General features: G+C 41.5%; 2 protein-coding genes across 2 annotated transcripts; both read right to left on the bottom strand.

The window, feature by feature from the left end:
• Positions 1-2,570: 2,570 nt before the first annotated feature.
• Positions 2,571-7,068, bottom strand: LOC141003312 (ciliated left-right organizer metallopeptidase). Its single transcript, XM_073474637.1, has 14 exons — positions 6,660-7,068; positions 6,452-6,545; positions 6,112-6,163; positions 5,874-6,023; positions 5,637-5,762; positions 5,482-5,548; positions 4,445-4,566; positions 4,183-4,360; positions 3,963-4,032; positions 3,753-3,849; positions 3,401-3,508; positions 3,179-3,316; positions 2,848-2,957; positions 2,571-2,769 (listed from the first exon to the last, which is right to left on the bottom strand). The coding sequence occupies exons 1-14, from the start codon at positions 7,066-7,068 to the stop codon at positions 2,571-2,573; spliced, it is 1,920 nt and encodes a 639-aa protein (XP_073330738.1).
• Positions 7,069-8,795: 1,727 nt separating this feature from the next.
• lrp10 (low density lipoprotein receptor-related protein 10) lies at positions 8,796-18,094 on the bottom strand. Its single transcript, XM_073474938.1, has 10 exons — positions 18,057-18,094; positions 16,374-16,536; positions 16,181-16,213; positions 15,772-15,916; positions 15,064-15,257; positions 14,349-14,938; positions 13,796-14,232; positions 12,239-12,433; positions 11,590-11,719; positions 8,796-10,722 (listed from the first exon to the last, which is right to left on the bottom strand). Exons 2-10 carry the CDS (start codon positions 16,420-16,422, stop codon positions 10,078-10,080), a joined length of 2,418 nt encoding a protein of 805 aa, XP_073331039.1. The 5' UTR covers positions 16,423-16,536; positions 18,057-18,094; the 3' UTR covers positions 8,796-10,077.
• Positions 18,095-19,302: the final 1,208 nt, after the last annotated feature.

Below are 19,302 nucleotides of genomic sequence, written 5' to 3'. Positions count from 1 at the left end.
TAGAGGCAGGCCTGCAATGTGAATGTTCCTCCAGGGGGAGGCAGTCTTGCAAAGTGAATGGGATGGATCAGAGGTGAAATTTGACTAAGTGTCAGGGGCAAAAATTTTCAATTGTTCTTCCAGGGGGTGTTTAGAAGCGTGTTTTGGGCCGTTTGGAGCGTGCTGGCACCCCTCTGTACGGACACTTTTTCGGGTCTGTGGTCAAGGTTAGAGGCAGGCTTGCAAAGTGAATGGGATGGATCAGAGGTGAAATTTGACTAAGTGTCAGGGGCAAAAATTTTCAATTGTTCTTCCAGGGGGTGTTTAGGAGCGTGTTTTGGGCCGTTTGGAGCGTGCTGGCACCCCTCTGTACGGACACTTTTTCGGGTCTGTGGTCAAGGTTAGAGGCAGGCTTGCAAAGTGAATGGGATGGATCAGAGGTGAAATTTGACTAAGTGTCAGGGGCAAAAATTTTCAATTGTTCTTCCAGGGGGTGTTTAGGAGCGTGTTTTGGGCCGTTTGGAGCGTGCTGGCACCCCTCTGTACGGACACTTTTTCGGGTCTGTGGTCAAGGTTAGAGGCAGGCTTGCAAAGTGAATGGGATGGATCAGAGGTGAAATTTGACTAAGTGTCAGGGGCAAAAATTTTCAATTGTTCTTCCAGGGGGTGTTTAGGAGCGTGTTTTGGGCCGTTTGGAGCGTGCTGGCACCCCTCTGTACGGACACTTTTTCGGGTCTGTGGTGAAGGTTAGAGGCAGGCCTGCAGGGACACTTTTTTGGATCTCATAGTTGGAGATAGGGTTAGAGGCAGGCCTGCAAAGTGAATGGGATGGATCAGAGGTGAAATATGACTAAGTGTCAGGGGCAAAAATTTTCAATTGTTCTTCCAGGGGGTGTTTAGGAGCGTGTTTTGTGGTTCAGGCCGTTTGGCGCGTGCTGGCAACCCTCTGTACGGACACTTTCGGATCTGGGGTCAACAACCATTTGCAGAAACCAGGACTCACAAGTATGTTCAAATATTTCCATTTAATCAAGTCTGACATAGTTCACAAAACAACATCACCACAAGGTGTCAGAGCTTTCAATTGCTTCATAAAGTCTTCGGCAGATAGGGTTTGTCTGCCCAGTTTTAAAGGAATAGTGAAAAACTCTGGCCACAGAATCCTCTTGTTATTGGTCTCATCATTGTTGGTTTTGTTGTTGTTGCATTAATTGTGATCCTTCCTATTACTCTATCAACTCCAAACCAACCTTGATAGAGAGAGCAGTGAACCCGTGATGTCAGCACTGGACGTGGGTTCAGAAATGTCAAACAGCAACTTGATATCAAGATGACAGCTTTTAGCGTTATTAATCAACTGTGATTCTTAATTTTTGTATTCCACCCACCCAACTGGAGTCTGCCAGTGTATAATATATAGAAATTTGAAACAACATCCTGCACATCAACAATCTTTATCTCAGCCTTATGTTTCTGTGTGCTTTTTGTTGTATATTGTTACTTGATTATCTCTGTCTTTATTCATTCAGTTAATCTCATATTTATTTCATATTTTGTCATGTTTTGTCATGGGAGAGGGAAATTGTGCCAAGGCAGAACAGGCTTAATGTGCCCATGGTGAAGACAATCACATGTAAACGGCATGTGCTGCATGCATAAGAAACCATGCAAAAGTCCATGAAATTCAGCAAACAACATTTTATTCTTTAATATGGTGTTAAAGACAGTCTCCATCGTGTATAATGTAATGCAACATAAATGTATTTATATATGTGTGTTAGTAATAAATAAATAGATGAATATATAAGTGCCTGTGAGACAAGACATAAATAATCAAAGCACCTAGGCACACAGGTAAGACTAGCAGTTGTCTATAATTTATGTGTTATGTGTTGTAATAAATGGGTGCATATAAAACACAATTGAATGCATAAAAAAACAATAAAACACATAAAAACACACAGGTATAAAATGTAAAAAGTAAGTGCATAAAAAGTAATAGACAGTAAGTGCATTAAAGTTAGTAGAACATCTAGGCATAAAATTGTTAGAATATAAGTGCAAGTGCATAAACTCTTGTAAAATACATGAGCATGCATGTGTGAATATAAGACTATGTGTAATAAAGGTATAAATATAAGTGCTGGGGGTTGTTTTTGTTTTGGGGTTAGGGTTTGTTGGGTTAATGGTCATTGAGGCCATTGGGAAAAATGGTGTCCAGCTTCTGGATCCTGAGTCTTTCTGCTCTCTTTCTCTGCCTGCTGGTCCAGTGGTCATTGTTTTATACCCCTGTGATGATTAAGTTATTGCTGGAAGGGGTTTGAAAGAGGTGGACCAGGTGGGTGGAAAGTCTGCCTTCCCCGGTGTCGTAAAGGTGCTGCTGGAGTCTGGTGAGGATGGTGTGCCCTGTTTCTCCGACGTAGTGTTTATTGCAGTTTTGATGAAAAACCAACTAAAAGTTCACATACAAATTAATGTTTTGTTTGAATGAAAATGACAATTTAGACCAAGAAAAAGACATACAAATCACAGTTTATTCAAGTTTTTCAATGCTGAAAGTTTACATTCAAAGTTTTTATTGCCAGTGTTTGTTACAGATCACTGTGCTCCTCTGGGGCAGAGTGGATCCTGACCCTGCGGGAGCAACATTTCCTGTAAGTCGCCACAACTGCAGCCAGGAAACACAGAGCGGCAGTGATGCAGAGCGCTGAGGCTCCAGTGAGCTCTGCAGGAGGTCTGAGCGGCGACCAGGTCTCGTTCTGGGCTGAGGTTAGAGTCTCATAGGGATCACTGAGTAAAAAGAAATAAAGTTAGTATGATTAAAGGTTACAGTAAAGGAAGAAGGTGCTTGTTTAAAGTCATACTTGCCTTGTGATAGAAGCAGGAAATGGAACGACATCACCTGAGGGAGGAGTGATGTCAGCGTAGAGACATAACCTCCTGTCAGGGCAGGAAACTAAACCGTGATATCCTTTTATCTGAGGGTTAAAACAGCAAAGACATCAAGATCAAGCATCATCGTCACATCCATTATGATATAATAATGAAATCACTATAAACACTCTTCTTATTCTTAATGTTGCAAATTGTAAGAAGCACTTAAAAACAATACACCTACACATTGTCCCTGATAACACCCTACTGATTCACAGTGAACTGTAGTTCACATAGGCTACTGCATGTTTTTGTGTCGTGTTACCTGAGTAGTGCCCCCTGCTGGACAGTCCACCCATTCAGAGCCAGACACCTGTATTTGGTATCTGTTCAGTCCAGCACACCTGTGTCTGTAACAACGTCCCTCTACGGAGCTGTTGAACAAAATAAACTCACTGTGGTTCTAAAAGAAAGACAAGTAGAAAAAGAAAGTAATGTTAAAAAGAACAAAACAGTTGGTGACAAGCATTCACACGCAAGCACTCACCTGTCTGGTCAGGCTGGAGAAGAAGCAACGGCTGTCGACACCAAATATTTCCCCACTCCAGTCCTCTTCAGCTGACCTCCAGGTATTTTCCTCTTTCCAACATTCACTCTAAAGGACAAAAGGAAGAAGAGGGAGGAAATTTGGTGCTGCAATGGGAAAAAATGGCAAAAATTGCAATGTAGGGTACAAGAAATAGAAATAAACAGACATGTTTCTGCTTTACAGAACTGGAAAAAGGAAAAGTCCAGAGGAAAATGAGTAAAATAAGGGTTTAATTTGTTCTATAATCTGAAGAATATTGTTTGGTGAAGATGTTTTTTTATTAAATCACATGAGAGGAAATAAAACTTACTCCATTCTTGAGAGGTTTGTACACTTTACATCCCTCCAGGTATTCATCAGTCTGGCACTCCCCCTTGTGGAGGTGAAGATAATGACACCCAATTCCACTGAAAGCAAGGAATAATGCAAACATGTGCTGGAAATGTGGTATGAAAAGAAAAAAGTGACCTTAGTAACAGAAGTTGCTGTGTATAAAACAAATATATTATTATAAATCAACCTGCCAGTGCAGAAGAAGGGTGAAGACTTGTCCCGACAGGTTGACAGAGAACCAAACATGGCTCCCTCACCTACAAAAACACACATTTATTGAATTATATTTTTTGTTCTCCTGCAAACAATCTTAAGACACATGAGTCAGGTTGTCTTCTTCCTGTTTGCAATCATCCAGATGTTCCATGTAGTTATTTTTATAAGTTTATCATCTTCATCTTCCTCACCGTCTCCCCAGACTAGACTCTGTGCCCGGCTCAGGTTGACACTGTACCAGCCTGTATCCTGTAGTGCAGCCAGGGTGACCGGGTCAATCCGAACTGTGGTGGGGTCCCCCATCACCGCCGCCATGATGGAGCCCTGCAGGACCCTGGACTCCCAGTGAGAGGACAGTTTGCCTGGATCCTGAAGACAGAAAGCATTTAACTTCTACAGTAAGGAGAGCATATGATAAATCTGAAAAGGAGTTAGGCCGGAGCCGCTTAGTACCAGGTTCTCAAGCGGCGCTCCCAGCTCAGGGTCAGTGGATGCCAGGTGCTTCTGCAGGGCTGAGATGACGGATGGGGTGTAAATCCTCATCTGGCCTGATCCATCAGAGTGAGTCACTTTGCCTCGAGGAGAACAGGCAGCTCCAACTGGAGAACAATTCAAAGAAAATCTCATTAGAAGAACTGATTTTGAACCAATGCTTATGATCTTTAATGTGAGTTAAAGCTTCTGTACTACTGATGCCTCTTTCTACTGATGTTAGCGAGAGGAATAGCTCTGTCTAAATAGTTATTATAGTCACTCTTAATACCTGTCACCAGTTCAGATTCTGACCTAAACGGGTTGGATAAGTCATAAAAATATAACTATGTTTTATTATAGAGTGCTGAGGATGAACAGCCTGAGGAAAGAAGCTGCTCTCTCGTCTGGTGGTACAGCACTAAAACAAGGGTAACTTTCTCTGAAGGCCTCCACAGGGGCCGCCAGAATCCACAGATAACGTATTTTTTTAATTTTATTATAGTCTTCTGCCTATGTTTGTCTCTAATTTTATTGAGAATTTCTTTGTTTATATACTTTGTCCAGCTGATTTTATTCATCTGTAGGGCAGACATGCTTTAATCTTTAGTTCCAAATGGTTTACTGGGATATAATTGTTATTAAACCATTTTTCATGTATTTATATTACTCTTTTTTTTTAGTAGCTTAAATTAAATTGTTATATTGTAACTAGTTTTCTGCAATTCTTCTGTCTCCTTCTTTCTCATCAAAGCCTTCCACATTTGCAAAAAAGATTATTGATCCCAAAGTATAAAAGTAAAAAAAGGACATGTCATTGTTTTTGTTACCATAATAAATTCACACAACCCACAAGTAGATTCAGTTGTCCCTTCATCATTTCATGGCCATTTATATTTAGATAATTACACTAAAGAACCTAAAAAATGAGTCAAATTCCACATTATATTGATGTAATGCCTCTTAATGGACATAAAAAAATATCAGAATGTATTTAAAACCTGTAGCGGTGGACGAACAGTCTCTCCAGGTGTGGAAGAGATGTTTAGAGAAACCAAGCGCATGAAACAGCTCGTGGATCACAGTCTGGGAAACAGATGAGAGCACACAATTCAACACATGATTAAAAAAACTCACATAATGTAAGTATAATGATGAATGTTATTGTTGGTACCTGTACAGAAGTTTGGTGGCTGTATGTGGCTCCTGTCAGTCTGTCCCTGCAGATCACCACCACCCCAGCTACAGGTCGTCCATGGGTGTCCGTCTGGCAGTGGACGGCGTAGGCCAACACGTTAGGCTGTGGGGCGTTTCATTGTAACACTTTGTCAGTTTCTCTTCTTAAAAGTGATTTAACTTTTTAATTTCTATTCACTTCTCAGTTATGCTTTAAGATTCAGTGGCTCTCTACCTCGGCTCTACACTTGTCAGTGGCCTGTACCTGGAGGTACAGCAGGAAGTCGGTGTCAGGGAGTCCAGCACCTTCAGGACGGAGCTCAGTCCCGCGAGGTGAATCAGCCTCTGGGTAAATATGACACCCAGCCAGGTGATCATCTGGGATCTGTTGATAACGAGGATAGCAAACAATGCGTAACATATTAGGTGCTGGATTACATTCCTATAACAAAATCAATCAGGCTGATGCTTACTGTCACATCCAGACAGGTCTCAGATCTGTAGTTGTTGTTGGCTCGACCACACCTGCAGGAAGAAAACTGACTTTTTAATTAATTTTCACAACATTTCTCCTTTGTTTTACAGTGCCAAGTGAAAGAGAAAGGATGGGTGATCAAATACAAGCTGACTATGCAATCTATATGAATTTCACCAAGCATTTAAGTGCTGATATTCAATACACCTTGTTTTTATAAGTGATCATCTGCCAGACACCTTGTTTTCTACAAAATAGTCCAAAGGAGTGTGTTTCATGGGCTGAGGCCACACACACACACACACACACACACACACACACACACTATACATACACACCTGTTGTAGTTGGCAGTACTAGAATTCCTCCAGAGAAACTTGCAGTATTTGTTGATGTCTCTGCTGAGCAGCAACGGACCCGTCCCTCTGTCCACTGTTAAAGGTCGACAGTTCATTATTGTGCATTTTAGTGTGTGTGTGTGTGTGTGTGTGTGTGTGTGTGTGTGTGTGTGTGTGTGTGTGTGTGTGTGTGCGTTCTGTTTTTCACCTGACAGTAAAGAAGACACCATCCTCACAGCCTCCTCCACTGCTGCCGCCACTCTCTCCTCCTCAGCCTCTGATAGGTTGTTGCTCTCCTTTGGAATCCAGCTCCGGATCCTGATTGGCTGTAGTGAGGTGGGAGTGGGCGGGGATATCTTTCTCAGGCTTCTCCTGTGCCTCACTGACCGGCCATGCAGGGGTGATGCCCTCCATCCTGGATTATTAGTTTGCTGCCCAGCCTGGGATCCGAGTCTGGGTGGGCCGTCTGGGTGGATGGGTGCAGCTCGGACCACCCCATTCTGAGCCTGGACCTCATCAAAGATGCACTTCTGCAGGGCTCCGGGGAACTCCACAACCACCGTCACCATTACCGCCAGCATCCCCACCCAGAGTCTTTGGGATGGAGGTAAAACCATAATTATAGGTGGGACCTGTGTCAGGGTCACAGCGAGGAAGATGATGAGCTGTTAGACATTCTGGTTTGAGGAGCTTTGCTAAGCTGCAGGATACATTCAGTCGTGGCTGTGTACATCAAACTAACAGAAACACCCTTTACAGTTAAATATACATTTAGATCATACTCAGGTGTAAAAGCTAAGGTTCAGAAATGCATTTTTATTGATTATTCCATGATTTAAGTAAGTTTTATCCCTTCTACTCCTCAATAAATGTATTTTATTTTGTAAAGTACCCTATTTGGATCGGGAAGGAGGATATTTGACAACCAAAAGACACACTGTGAGTTCATTATATTTAAATTTCAAATAAATACAGATACATACATGAATAAAGTATTCAGCGTTTACCCCGACATGTTCCTGTATTCCTGACTTTGCGGTTTCAACCTTCATGTTGGCACATAAAACTCAAAAACTCAAGAACAAGATAAGTGAATGAATTAAATATGAATGTTAGGTGGAACATGACCTCAGTATTTTTTACAATCCTGACTAGTTATTCTCATGTCCTCTGACTAATATGAGCTATTAAACTACTACATGCAAAGATGACTTTTCCCTACTCAACAGATGATGTGAAACTAAATGCAGATAACGTTTGTTTGCGCCTCCACATAAACCGAAAGAGTTCAACTTCTTATCCCAGTCAGTCTTATTAGTTTACTTATTTAATTGTATTGTACATCACATTTCCAATGTTGAGCACTGGTCAAAATGGTACACAGTATACAAACCTTTGGAGGAAATCACTGGTTTTCCACACCCTAAAAACTCCCTGCTCAAGAGGTAGTACTTTCCAAACAACCAGAAACTTTGTTGGTGAGGATTGCAACGCTGAACTTTTTTTGATTGGTTGAGTACTTGTAGCATTTTATTTCCACTATTGTTCCTAAAAAATCTGCAGTCGCAAACAAGTTTGTTTCTGTTTATTGTGCGTCAACAGATAATCATGGAGTAGAAAGAAGAAAGCATATGACACATGGAGTGCTTTTTCATACATCAGGGGACTAATTTATCTAATCTTTGTGGGTCTTTAGACCACGGTGGAAACAGACAATAATGGACTGAAGGAAACTTTCAGTTCCTTGAATGTGAAATGTAATTAAAGGGTATACTTTTACAGCCAATGAGGTCACTTTAAAAGTGGATGTAATGTACTGTAATCGCAAACCGCCAAACTTTCTACAGATATAAAAAACATATAAAAAAACAAAATGAGCTCATTTGTTTCCATTGTCATCTCCCAGGCCAAATCAAAGGTAATTATGGGCAAATTTTAGCCCACTTTGAAAGACTCTGCCACAAGGATTAAGGCCATGTAACTGCTGGAGTGGCCGTGAAATGTAGAGTGAATTTGAGCTCCAATTATCACTTTCCTGCAGCATTTATCCATCAGTTTAATCAACTCTCTGTTCTTTGTAATTACCTTGTAGGTGATTGAAACCTCAGTCCATCCATGTATTCACAATCTTCAGTGGCAACCAGTCATCCTGCATACCAGAGTGATGATCTGAACCTCTGCTTTCCTTCCACTAAAGGAGCTCTCTCAGAAGTCTGAATTTCCATAGGACTTTTGAATACAAAGCACAATGGCTCTGACATCACTGAGGCTCAGGTGTGTTTTCTTACAGTATTTTGCTCCCCAACCCCCCCAACACACAAATACACACAAAACACTCGGCACCTAAAAGTGCAAATTGTTTAATCTCAGCCACATTTTTACTTATATACAGTGAAATTGACCCTAATAAACCATAAAATCACTTTCTCTCTGCAAATTTAAAACTTCCGGCTACTCCACATCGACCCTAATACATTCAACAAAGCTAAACAGAACTTTAGAGCAAAAAAAAAAAAGAAGTAACTTGCTGAAATAAAAACACCATAAAATGTACAATAATACAAATGGCACACCACAAGTCTGTTGTGTCAAAAATATGACAGAATGCGATCGATTCCCCTCAAGGGTTGAAGATTCAAGTTGAGGTCGTTTTGTGAATTCGGGGGCCCCCTTTTCATCACCGGGGCACCGCATCTTCTTGTGCACACTACACACACGCATACACACACACACACACACACATCCCTAAATCAGGCACCAAAGAGATTGTCTTTTGACACAGTTTGCTTAGATTACATACATTCATTTGAAGAGTGAACACGCAGTTATGTTGCAATCAATGTGCACTAAAATAGGGGTCCCGAAAAGTTATTGCCAGCTTGCAGAGTAGACATGCAGTTTGTTTTTGTTTTTTTAATAATAAAGCGACTGATGTGTCAATGCGTGCTATGGTGTGAGAAAACATGTGCCTCTGTGTGTTTTGGTGTGCAGTGTGTATCATCGAAACCTCTTCGACCTACCACCTACAGGAATCTCCTCAAAAGGCACTTAAATAGGGGAAATGATTCTTCTTTTTTATATATAATCATCTGTGATATTACATGACACTGGATGCAGAAGTATGTGGACACAATCCACATCTACAGACATACTCCACCGTCAAATGTAAGACTAAAACGCAAATGCATTCACACAGTCATACAAACACAATATTTTCCATCACGTCGTCTAAAAACTCTAATCATTCAACCTGACAGTAGCCTGCCTCAGTTTCTGGATAGGGAAGATTCTTCTGTGCAAAAGTTTACCTTCAACGTGCAGCCTGGCATTCATTAAGTGCACATCCAATACTCACCTACACTTCCTGTCAAACATACGTCAGCCATGCTGCTCGGCTAAAACTTTCTCAAGGTCTTTTTCTAAAAAAAAAAAAAAAAATGGTCAAATACTTTGATTCCATAAGTCAACAAATCCAACTCAATTTCAAAAGGCACCAGACTTGCACAGTGAGGGTGAGTCTCGCTCCTGTGCTGAAGTTCAAACAAACGTGGAAAGACTGGGTTTCAGTTTTTATCAGTGAGAAGATAAAGGAGGGGTGAGGGTTGGTGTGTGGGTGGGGAAGTCATTCAGGTGAGCATGGGTACATCATCCTCTGAAGTGGTGTCCTCAGACAGGGGGATAAGCAGCACGTCGTCATCGGATGAGGATGAGGAGGAGGAGAAAGAAGGGGAGGCGGAGAGGGGCATGGAGTTGGTGGAGGAGGAGGGCGAGGCTCTGAAGAGGGAGATGCTCAGGCCCAGCGTGTGGAAGATGGAGGCCAGAGAGGGGCTGCTCGGGGGGACGGCGACAGGAGGAGTGTTGGGGGTGGCCGAGGGTGGAGCTGGGGGAGCGTACGGAGGTGGAGGTGGGGACGCGACAGGTGGTGGCAGAAGAGGAGTTGGTGCTCCCTGTTGCTGCTGCTGCTGCTGCTGCTCCGTCTGAGCCAACAAGCCAAGTTTCTGAGGCACCGGCTGGTTGACCGCCTCCACGGCCGACGAGGAGCTCGTGGGAGTGGAGTGAGTCGGTTCCTGGCCAGAAGGAGCGGCGTCCGACTGCTGCTGGGCGGAGCTCGACGCCTGACTCGGCCTGGAGGGAGGTCTGGGGATTAGGCCCCATCTCCTCATGCGACGAACGGCCCGGCGGACGAATCGGGGCCTGCGTCTGCGGTGTGGGGAGTTGGCAGCGTCCTGACGAAGCAGTTGGAGAATTCCTCTCAGAGAAAGAGACGAGGTCTGAGGAGGAGTATGAAAAGAAATGGAGAGCAGAAAAGAGCAAGTCAGTTAAAATACCTTCTGCAAATCCGGTCAATATCTTAACAAATCATTTGAAACACCAAACATAATATTCACAAAACTTGGAGTCAAGTTGAAGGTACGAGTTTGTATCTTTGATCCCATCAGACAGAGCAGGCTTTGTTTTACACACTTAATCCCTCCTCCTCCTCCTCCTCTACCTCAGCTGTCAACACCAACTAATAACAAAGCACCTCAGTGTGAACCTGCATGGTAACAGCACATTAGCTCTATCTTAACAAGTCTGCCTACTTCAGCCCACACAGCCTACTTAATACGGCTGCTAACATGGAGCACATGGCTTAAAGACAGGGCCAACTATAGATGACCGTGAGATGAGCATCTCTGTGGCCTCTTCCCAGGAATGAATAGAACAGGCTTTGACAGCTTTAAGAGTAAAATTCAAGCACTTTCAAGGTACCTAAACCGACAATTTGCAGACTCCCAATACCAAATCTTAATTGTTACTATAAATGGAAGGGAGACACAGTTTACAGAATTGCTTTATACCAATAGTACTCAATGTATATTATCACTTTGTTTCATTTACCAGCTGTTAATATTAATTTGTATTGGACTGATCATATGTTGTTCGGGGTGCCAGTCGGCCTTACAGACAATTCTGATTTTGAGTTTTTAGAAGTTAACCCAACACATGAATACATGCACTATCCTTTTCCACTCTGACATGTACCGACTTTTTATCAACTAGAACACCAAACACACCTTGAAAAATGAATAAAAAAACGTAAACAATGTGCTTCACTGCAGGCAGTTTACAGTTCGTGTAGTGCCCTTTTCTCTCACCTCGTTGGGGTTTTCTGTAGGGAAGTCCTCCACTGGCGGGATGATTCCCTGAGCAATCAGCTGACCGTAGGAGGGAGGAGCCTGCTGCTGGATCAGCTCTGCTTCCTGGCGGCTGATTGGAGCAAACAAGCTGCCGGAAAACAGACACATTAAATCGCATTCACGCTCAAACACTTCCAATTTGCTTGAGACTGTTAAAACACTTTGTTTTTTGTTGTGAAGCACTTGATGCATCTTTTTTATATATTATCTTTTATAACTAACTCATACGTTGTTTTGTTATATGATAACTAAGGTTTTTACTTCATCAGAAAAGGTGCTGTGTGTACACTTTTTGGAAGAGTAAACATGACATAACCCACTCTGGCTGAGACAAATTGCACGTGGGAAGCTCACACTTTACAACAACCTGGTTTTTCTCATTAAAAAGAGAGAAGTACGCAGTGTACTGGCTGTGTTGTGAGAGGCTCTGCTCTGTGTTCGAGAGGTGCTGTCTGGTAGTGCTGGCAACAACTGAAGCTAGTAGTAAGACAAACAACTCGTGACTCACTATCTCACATTATTGGCACAAAACCCGGCAGAAGACGAAGAAGCTAAGTCACAGGAAATCCTTTGCTTACAGCAGAGACAAGATGTACTAAACAGTTACCTGTACTCCCTGGTCCGCAGCGAGTACAGTTTACAGGTGCAGCCCATAGCGATGACCAACAGAAGCCCGCAGACCAGGCTGCCCACTGTTGCCGCGGTGATGACCTTGCGGGGCAGGATGACGGTGCAGTTGAGTTCGTCTGTGCCGTCCTTACAGTCCACCTGGCCATCGCAGCGCCAGCTCTCAAACACACACCTGCAGACGGAACAATGGGGCGTTTGTGTGTCAGAGCGTCCAGAAATAACTCAGGAGAGACTCAGTTTCACATGAAGCTGCATTCTGAGCATTGTATTAAAACCACAAGGTGCAGTCTTAAAACACATGATCAGATACTGTAATAGTGTATTCAACTGGCTGAAGAGATGTTATGTATGAATCATTTTATCAAAAAGATGTATATAATACATCCAACAGTTAACCATGGATTTTATTCAAATACTGATTTACAATGCAGTGATTTAGGCCCATGGGATGAGTCTTAATTGGTTTATTATTTATTCAGGTTCTCTTTTTTGAGCTACAAGAGCTCAGAATGGGTCAATGTAAGTCCTAATTTTCAGTTATTCTTTAATTAAATCAGCTATGTATTAATTTATCTAATATTACACTGGAAATGGAAACATAAGACAGATTCTCAGTGCTTGCCTTTTGAAAAAACCTAAATTTAGTTCAAGTATTTTTTTAAAACATTACAGCGCAAGATGATGTACATTTTCTTGAAATGCAACACAACTGTAAATCCACAAAACACTAGTGACGGGTGTCGCCACTGGTTTACTGTCTCGATTTGATTTGACATTTCAGTTACAATGTCAATTTTGCTTAAACCCTAGGGTTGCAACAATTTTTTTTCTTCTTCAATTAATCTTTTAGTTTTTTCTTGATTAACCAAATACTTGTTTGGTCTATACAATGTCAGACTAGTGTTTTCCTAGTGAGGACAAGATGACGTCCTCAAATGTCTAATTTTGTCCACAAACTAAAGACATTCGGTTTACTGTCACAGAGTAAAGAAACCAGGAAATATTCAGGAACATTTACAAACCGTTTATCAAAGTTTATCAATAAGTCAATGATTGATCGAGTCCTACTACACAATACATTTCAGAAAAATCTGTTTTAACTCTTAGATAGTCACATTTCTGAATACACCCTCTGACTAACACTTTATAACCAAGACACACCTAGCCCAGATAATTAACAAACCTGACCACAATAAAGACACACAGTCATAAAAACAAAACAAGAGTAGTCGAAGAGCTACAAAATGGATCTTGAAGAGAGACTGTTTTGTTGACTGCTGCTTCCAAGGTCAAGAACAAAGATCTGAACATGAACTTTTTAGTCAAATTGGATGAGTCTGAGGTGCTCATAAAGTCTCTCAGTAAAATAAAGACTGTGTGATACGGTCTTAAGCTCTGGAAAAGCATCTAAATGGACCTTGAAGTAAGATTGTTTGTTCAACTGCTGTTCTCAAAGTCAAGAATGAACTTTGAATCTCTTAAACCTGTGAACAAAAATGTCCTCTCTGAGCCAGAGACTTTCTTAAACACTGACCTGTCGCTGTCACAATGAAAGGTCCCTGGCTGACACACGGTGCAGTCCCTCTCGTCGCTGCCGTCAGCACAGTACAGCTGGTAGTTGCATCTCTCTGTGACTGGGTAACACACCGGCCTACTAGCGAAATGACTGGACGCCACTGCTCTCTGCCCTGCTACCCCGCAGGCAAACTGGTTCAGACTACAGCCCCTGCAGCCCTCCTCGTCCTTCCCCGTCTCTGGACAGTCCCACTTCCCGTCACAGCGCTGCTCCTGGGTAAAGCAGCCTCCTGCTGCTCCCCCACAGCGACCCTCCCAAGGGGGGCAGTACGTTCCAACGTGGAACGTGGCATTGAATCCGCTTCCCTCCGAGCTCGGAAGAGTCTCGTAGGTCAATGACAGCAGGCCAGTATGGGATTCAACTTGGACTGATTTGTAATTGGAGGCGCTGGTGATCTGTCGAATTGCAGAAAGGGAACATCATGTCAACAAAACGCCTTTTAAAATACTTAAAACATTTATGCTTTAGGCTTTAATAAAAATTTGGAGAGATTTCTTAATCAGAAACTCACAATTTTAATAACGTCTCCTTTGCCTTGCTCTCTATTGTACACGGTTAGTCTGTCCCCGGGCCCCAGCACCAGCTGCTGCAGGTCCAGTCTCAGCGGCCTCGAGTCCTGAGGGTCCAGAGTCCAGACACAGTACATTGCAGGACCCCGGATGGCTGGAGGGGAGAAGGTTCCATAGAAGGTCTGGAGCAGCCCTCCACAAGGCCACTCAATGGGAGTAGGCGTCACAGCGTGCTCCCTCTGAGTCTGAGGCTGCTCCTGATCCACCTGGGCCTCCTCCTCCGCCCTCTCCTTCAGCAGCGCCCACAGATCAGACTCCATATCTCTGTCGGGTGACTTATCTGCAACCTTACGTCTCTCAGAGTCCCTATCGTTTTTCCTCTCTACATACGTCTCTGTTTTTTTCTCTTCTTCATCTGTGCTGCCAAACTTTGGGGGTTCTGTGGTTTCTGCTTCTGCATCACAGCCCTGTTCATCGCTGCCTAGGCCGGCACCTTCACCGAGACACTCCACCTGACCATTACAGCGCCAAGAGAGAGGAAGGCAGTGGCCCCCGAGGCACTCAAAGGATGTTACTGGGCATTCGCCAGAGTCTGGAAGTATAGAAATAAAATGAAATAAAAGATATGAAGACAGGAATTAAGATGTTGATTTAATTCCTTTCAAAATGTCCATAAAAAGATACAAATGAAAAGAAAATAACACCCTGCTCTCATACCTCTGGCGAAATTCAACAGAAAAGATGACACAGGAAACAGATGTGGGAGGAAGTGGTGTGTCACTGTGATATTTCCACCAGGAAACTCCATCGGTTGTGGCAACTTGGAGCCACAAAGTACAAATGGCTCACCACCAGCTGATGATTTTATAGATACCCATTCCTTCCTACACCGGGCTGAGAACTGGGAGAAGCTGGGAAAGGATTTAAAGTAAGATCAGTGAGATGAGAAGCTTATTAACAAAGAAGATGAATTGTCAACTGTTATAAAATTTTGACATTTTGAGTAATGAAAACAAAAAACTTGATCACATTAACGCCAGAATTAAATAACCTGTCCTGCATATCGATATGTAGCAATATGCAGGACAGGTTATTTAATTCTGACATTAATGTGATCAAGTTTTTTGTTCCATCTGGTATTTGGTGTGCTGAATTATCCAAAAACAAACCCTCCTGTCTGACTGTTTTATCTATGAACAGTTTCTCAACTGCTTAATCCGTATTACATCCTCACCACAGAACATGATGGGGCAACACTGGGTCCTGCAATAGTTTTTTGTGTTGCAAAACATTCAATACTTTTCATATTAACATGATATTCAGTTAAACTCAGTGCATTTTTAAGATTGTATAGAGCATCTGATTTATAGTTTACACATTTTAGAAACAAGACTCAAAAGCAAGTCTGTCCCTCAGCGTCTTTACCTGAGAACTATAGGTTCTCCCTCAGAACCCTTAATGACCCAGCAGTCATAGGTGGAACCGAAGCGGTAGGACCAGCTGTGGTAAGCAGAACTCCTGATCTCTCCGACTTTAGTGTCCAAGACTTGGAGGGCATGCCCACAGCGGGCTGAGAAACAGCAAGACAAAGGCGCAATTGTAAAGAAACCAAAATTAGACCCTGTTTTTTTAAAGCATTGTTAAAGAAAATTACTATCTTTGCTTTAACCTCAACAACGTTAAGTACTGTTAATATGACCTGCTCAGGCTGATATCTATCAGTTTTCACCACTGTGACACATTAGACAAAAGTTTAATGAGAATGTGACATTAAAAAAAAACCTTTGATGACATCAAAACATGAGATTAAGTGCCAACAAGCTTGTCTCCTTACCAGAGCAGAGGGCAGGCTCAAAATGGCTGCATGCTGCAGAGGAAAAAAGCAAAAACAAAACAGAAGTGTTTTATCTCCAACAGAGATCGTAAAATGTTGTATGACATGAGAAGTGCAAACATAACCTTTGCTTGATAAACATTTAAAGAAGATACACAAACTGCCTCTTATGAATGTGTATTTATTCACTCACCTGTTATGGTGAAAACTAGGAGGGCACAGAGGTTGTAAGTGACTGTCATTGTGGTAGTGAATCTCCTCTAAAATGTTGGTTGTTGTTTTTTTTTTTAAATGAAACTTTTAAAAAAATGTCAGAGAGGCGTCATTTTAGGTGGTTTTGTTCAGGAAGACTTCACCTGCAAAGTGAGGAAGAGAAGATAATTGAGATGCATGTTAGATCTGGCTGTTAAGAGTTAACTTTTAAGCCTCATTAAGTTATCATTCTACTACTTTGACAACAAATAGGACAGCTAACATAAACATCAAAACAGTTATTATCATAGTTATGGCCAAGTTAAGTATTAAAGTTAGGTACCAATGGGTCAAAAAGCCCATTTCAAAAACACAGTCTGCAACTGGGGACGCTTATCTTTTATTTTTTAGATTTTTTTAACCAAACAATTACAAAATAATCCACTAATAGTGAAAATAAGGGAATTGTAAGACATCAGTGGGAAAATGACTGTACACAAATTTAGTTGAAAAATATAAACCTTTATGTTATTCCATCTTAATTCAGATTAGAGCCCTAACGATTGATCAATTAACTGTCAGCTATTATAGTAATGGCAAACTATTGTGATGATCGATTACTTGGTTTGAGTAAATTTTTTTTTTATTCTCTGATTCCAGCTTCTTAAATGTGAATGTTTTCTGGTTTCTTTACTCCACAAGACTGTGAACTAAATATACATATAAGACATATATATATAGATATACATAAAGACGTCATGTTTGGCTGTGGGAAAAAACCCTGGTCGACATTTTTCACCACAACTGCTTACCGATTAACCAAGGAAGTTATCAACAGATTAATCGACAAAGAAAGTACTCATGAAGCCTTCATTCAGATAAATTAACTAGACCCCTGATTCATTTTGTAAACTTCTTATTTGTGTGGCACTTGACTTCAGACAGTTTTTTTTTTGTTTACCTTCTCAAGGGATATTATTTCACAACATTTTTAAAAGGTATTTATCAGATAAGGACTCAAAGAGTGAGGTTTTTTGCTCAGGAGCAGCTACTTTGGCCCTTAAAACAGTGTGCAATGCAGTAGTATCCATAATTAATCTAATATTGTTATATATCCGGATAGGAAAACAATACGTGGGTCTTTTGAAGTTGACGTTGTTTTGATCTTGTACGTGTTTACTCACATACACACACACATACACACACACACAAAGCGATTTCCTTCCTCTAATCTGCTCAACAATGACGCCAGGAACGCTAGCATTTCCGAGACTAAGTCCTTGCCAAACAAATAGTTTCAAAGTCTATCTGTTATTTCGTAATGTAAAACTATGAGGATGCTCGAGTTCCTGTCGATAAACACCTCATTCTGTTCCCTACAATGATTACATAATGTCCTAAGACAACGTTTGGTAGATAGTTTCGTTTTGAAGGAGAAGGAGCAGCTGCTCGCCTCCTTCAGTCACAAGAGCTTTAACAGCTAGCTCCCCGACGAGCTAGCTGCTAATGCTAACATCCTGACTTCGGTCTCGGTTTAGACGCTTTTTCTCGGCGGCGACACCGCAAGAAAATGTTTCCGAGAGCGACACGGAAGGTTTGAGTACCCGAATGAATCACAACACGTAGGCCAGAAGCGGTAAAAACGTAATTAAACGGTAAAAAGGACAAGAGCCGAGTACGTTACCATGTCAGTCGGCCTTTCTTGTTGACAAGTTCTGAGCTACTTCCGTATATTTTAGCTCATGACGCGAGGGGGCGGGGCTTAGTTGTTATTCTGCCATTCATGAAACTTCACTTTCGTTTTTCTTCATTTTAAAAGTTTCACACCAAATTCATCCACAATCCTGTAAAGTCATATGTTCATATACGTTCATATAGCGCGATAAATGTTTAACAATAGCTCTGGTGAAATGTTTCCTCTATAACACAAGGTGTCAGTGTCGGTTCGCACAAATATTCAACATCAGTTTTGATTCACAAAAATGGAGGAGGAACCACTTGTGATACCTAAAAGTAACAAAGTACACTTACACGAGTACTGTGCTTAGTTATTTGAAGTACAGTGTTTTTATTTTATGCTACTTTAGGTCTACTTCTTCTTTACTACATATCAGCTTTGGGAGAAAAAGTTTTCAGATCCTTTACTCAAAGATCTCCATGTTTTAGGACATAAGATATAATCTAAAAGTAAATTTACTCGTGTTCACTCAAAGCATTTGAATGCTTCTCCCAACACGTTTCTGCTTTAAATATGAATTTGGGTTTTACATAGCTTTTCCACAAAATATATTGTAAAAAGACCTCCTCCTTCTCCTCATTGAAAAGTCTATAAAAGTCTATGAATATCCAAGTATTTTTCACTTCATAAGGTTGACTGCTGGATGCAAGATGTGTCCTATCTCAAGTCCCATCTGTAATGCATATTAAACCTTCAGTGGCTTCCAAACTATTTGGGATGTCACAAAATCATCTTGTACGCCTACATCTTGAACTCAGATTCAAGGTGACCAAGCTTTCTTCCCTCAGCACATGAATGTGAAAACAGTCTTCTGCTGTCAAACTAAATAAACATTCATCTGCCAGATGAAGCCCCGTCATCCAAGAGAACAGTAAGCAAAACATGTGTTTGATTGGAAGGAGATTTTAAGTTAAAGCCACAATACTCCAGTTAAAAGTAAAAAAGTGTTATCAGTAATTAACTAAGTTGCATTGTGGGTAACGTAGGCGCCTGGCTTTGCAAAACAGTCCACTGGTCGAGCACTGCATTCAAATATCACTATTGGACTCATGGACATAGCTATAGCATCCCTTTAGTTTGAAGGAAAGTAACTATTTTTACTCAAGTACTTTGTCAAAAGGAATACTTTTTTAGACATACTTTATACTTACACAGGACTTTTACTTGTAAAAAAGTATTTCTTCACTGTGGT

Source organism: Pagrus major, chromosome 10, assembly GCF_040436345.1.
Source record: "Pagrus major chromosome 10, Pma_NU_1.0".
Classification (NCBI taxonomy): Eukaryota; Metazoa; Chordata; class Actinopteri; order Spariformes; family Sparidae; genus Pagrus; species Pagrus major.
The sequence above is the reverse complement of the archived record's forward strand: the minus strand, read 5'-3'. Positions and strand labels throughout refer to the sequence as shown.

Excerpts from the sequence above, each read along its gene's own strand:
- LOC141003312 (XM_073474637.1), bottom strand. The coding sequence starts at position 7,068 with ATGGTTTTACCTCCATCCCAAAGACTCTGGGTGGGGATGCTGGCGGTA. Across the intron at positions 3,850-3,962 it reads CCCTTCTTCTGCACTGGCAG|TGGAATTGGGTGTCATTATC; the intron begins GTTGATTTATAA and ends CCTTGCTTTCAG. Across the intron at positions 3,509-3,752 it reads ACAAACCTCTCAAGAATGGA|AGTGAATGTTGGAAAGAGGA; the intron begins GTAAGTTTTATT and ends TTTGTCCTTTAG.
- lrp10 (XM_073474938.1), bottom strand. The coding sequence starts at position 16,422 with ATGACAGTCACTTACAACCTCTGTGCCCTCCTAGTTTTCACCATAACA. Across the intron at positions 14,939-15,063 it reads TCTGTTGAATTTCGCCAGAG|ACTCTGGCGAATGCCCAGTA; the intron begins GTATGAGAGCAG and ends CTATACTTCCAG. Across the intron at positions 12,434-13,795 it reads TTTCATTGTGACAGCGACAG|GTGTGTGTTTGAGAGCTGGC; the intron begins GTCAGTGTTTAA and ends TTCCGTCTGCAG.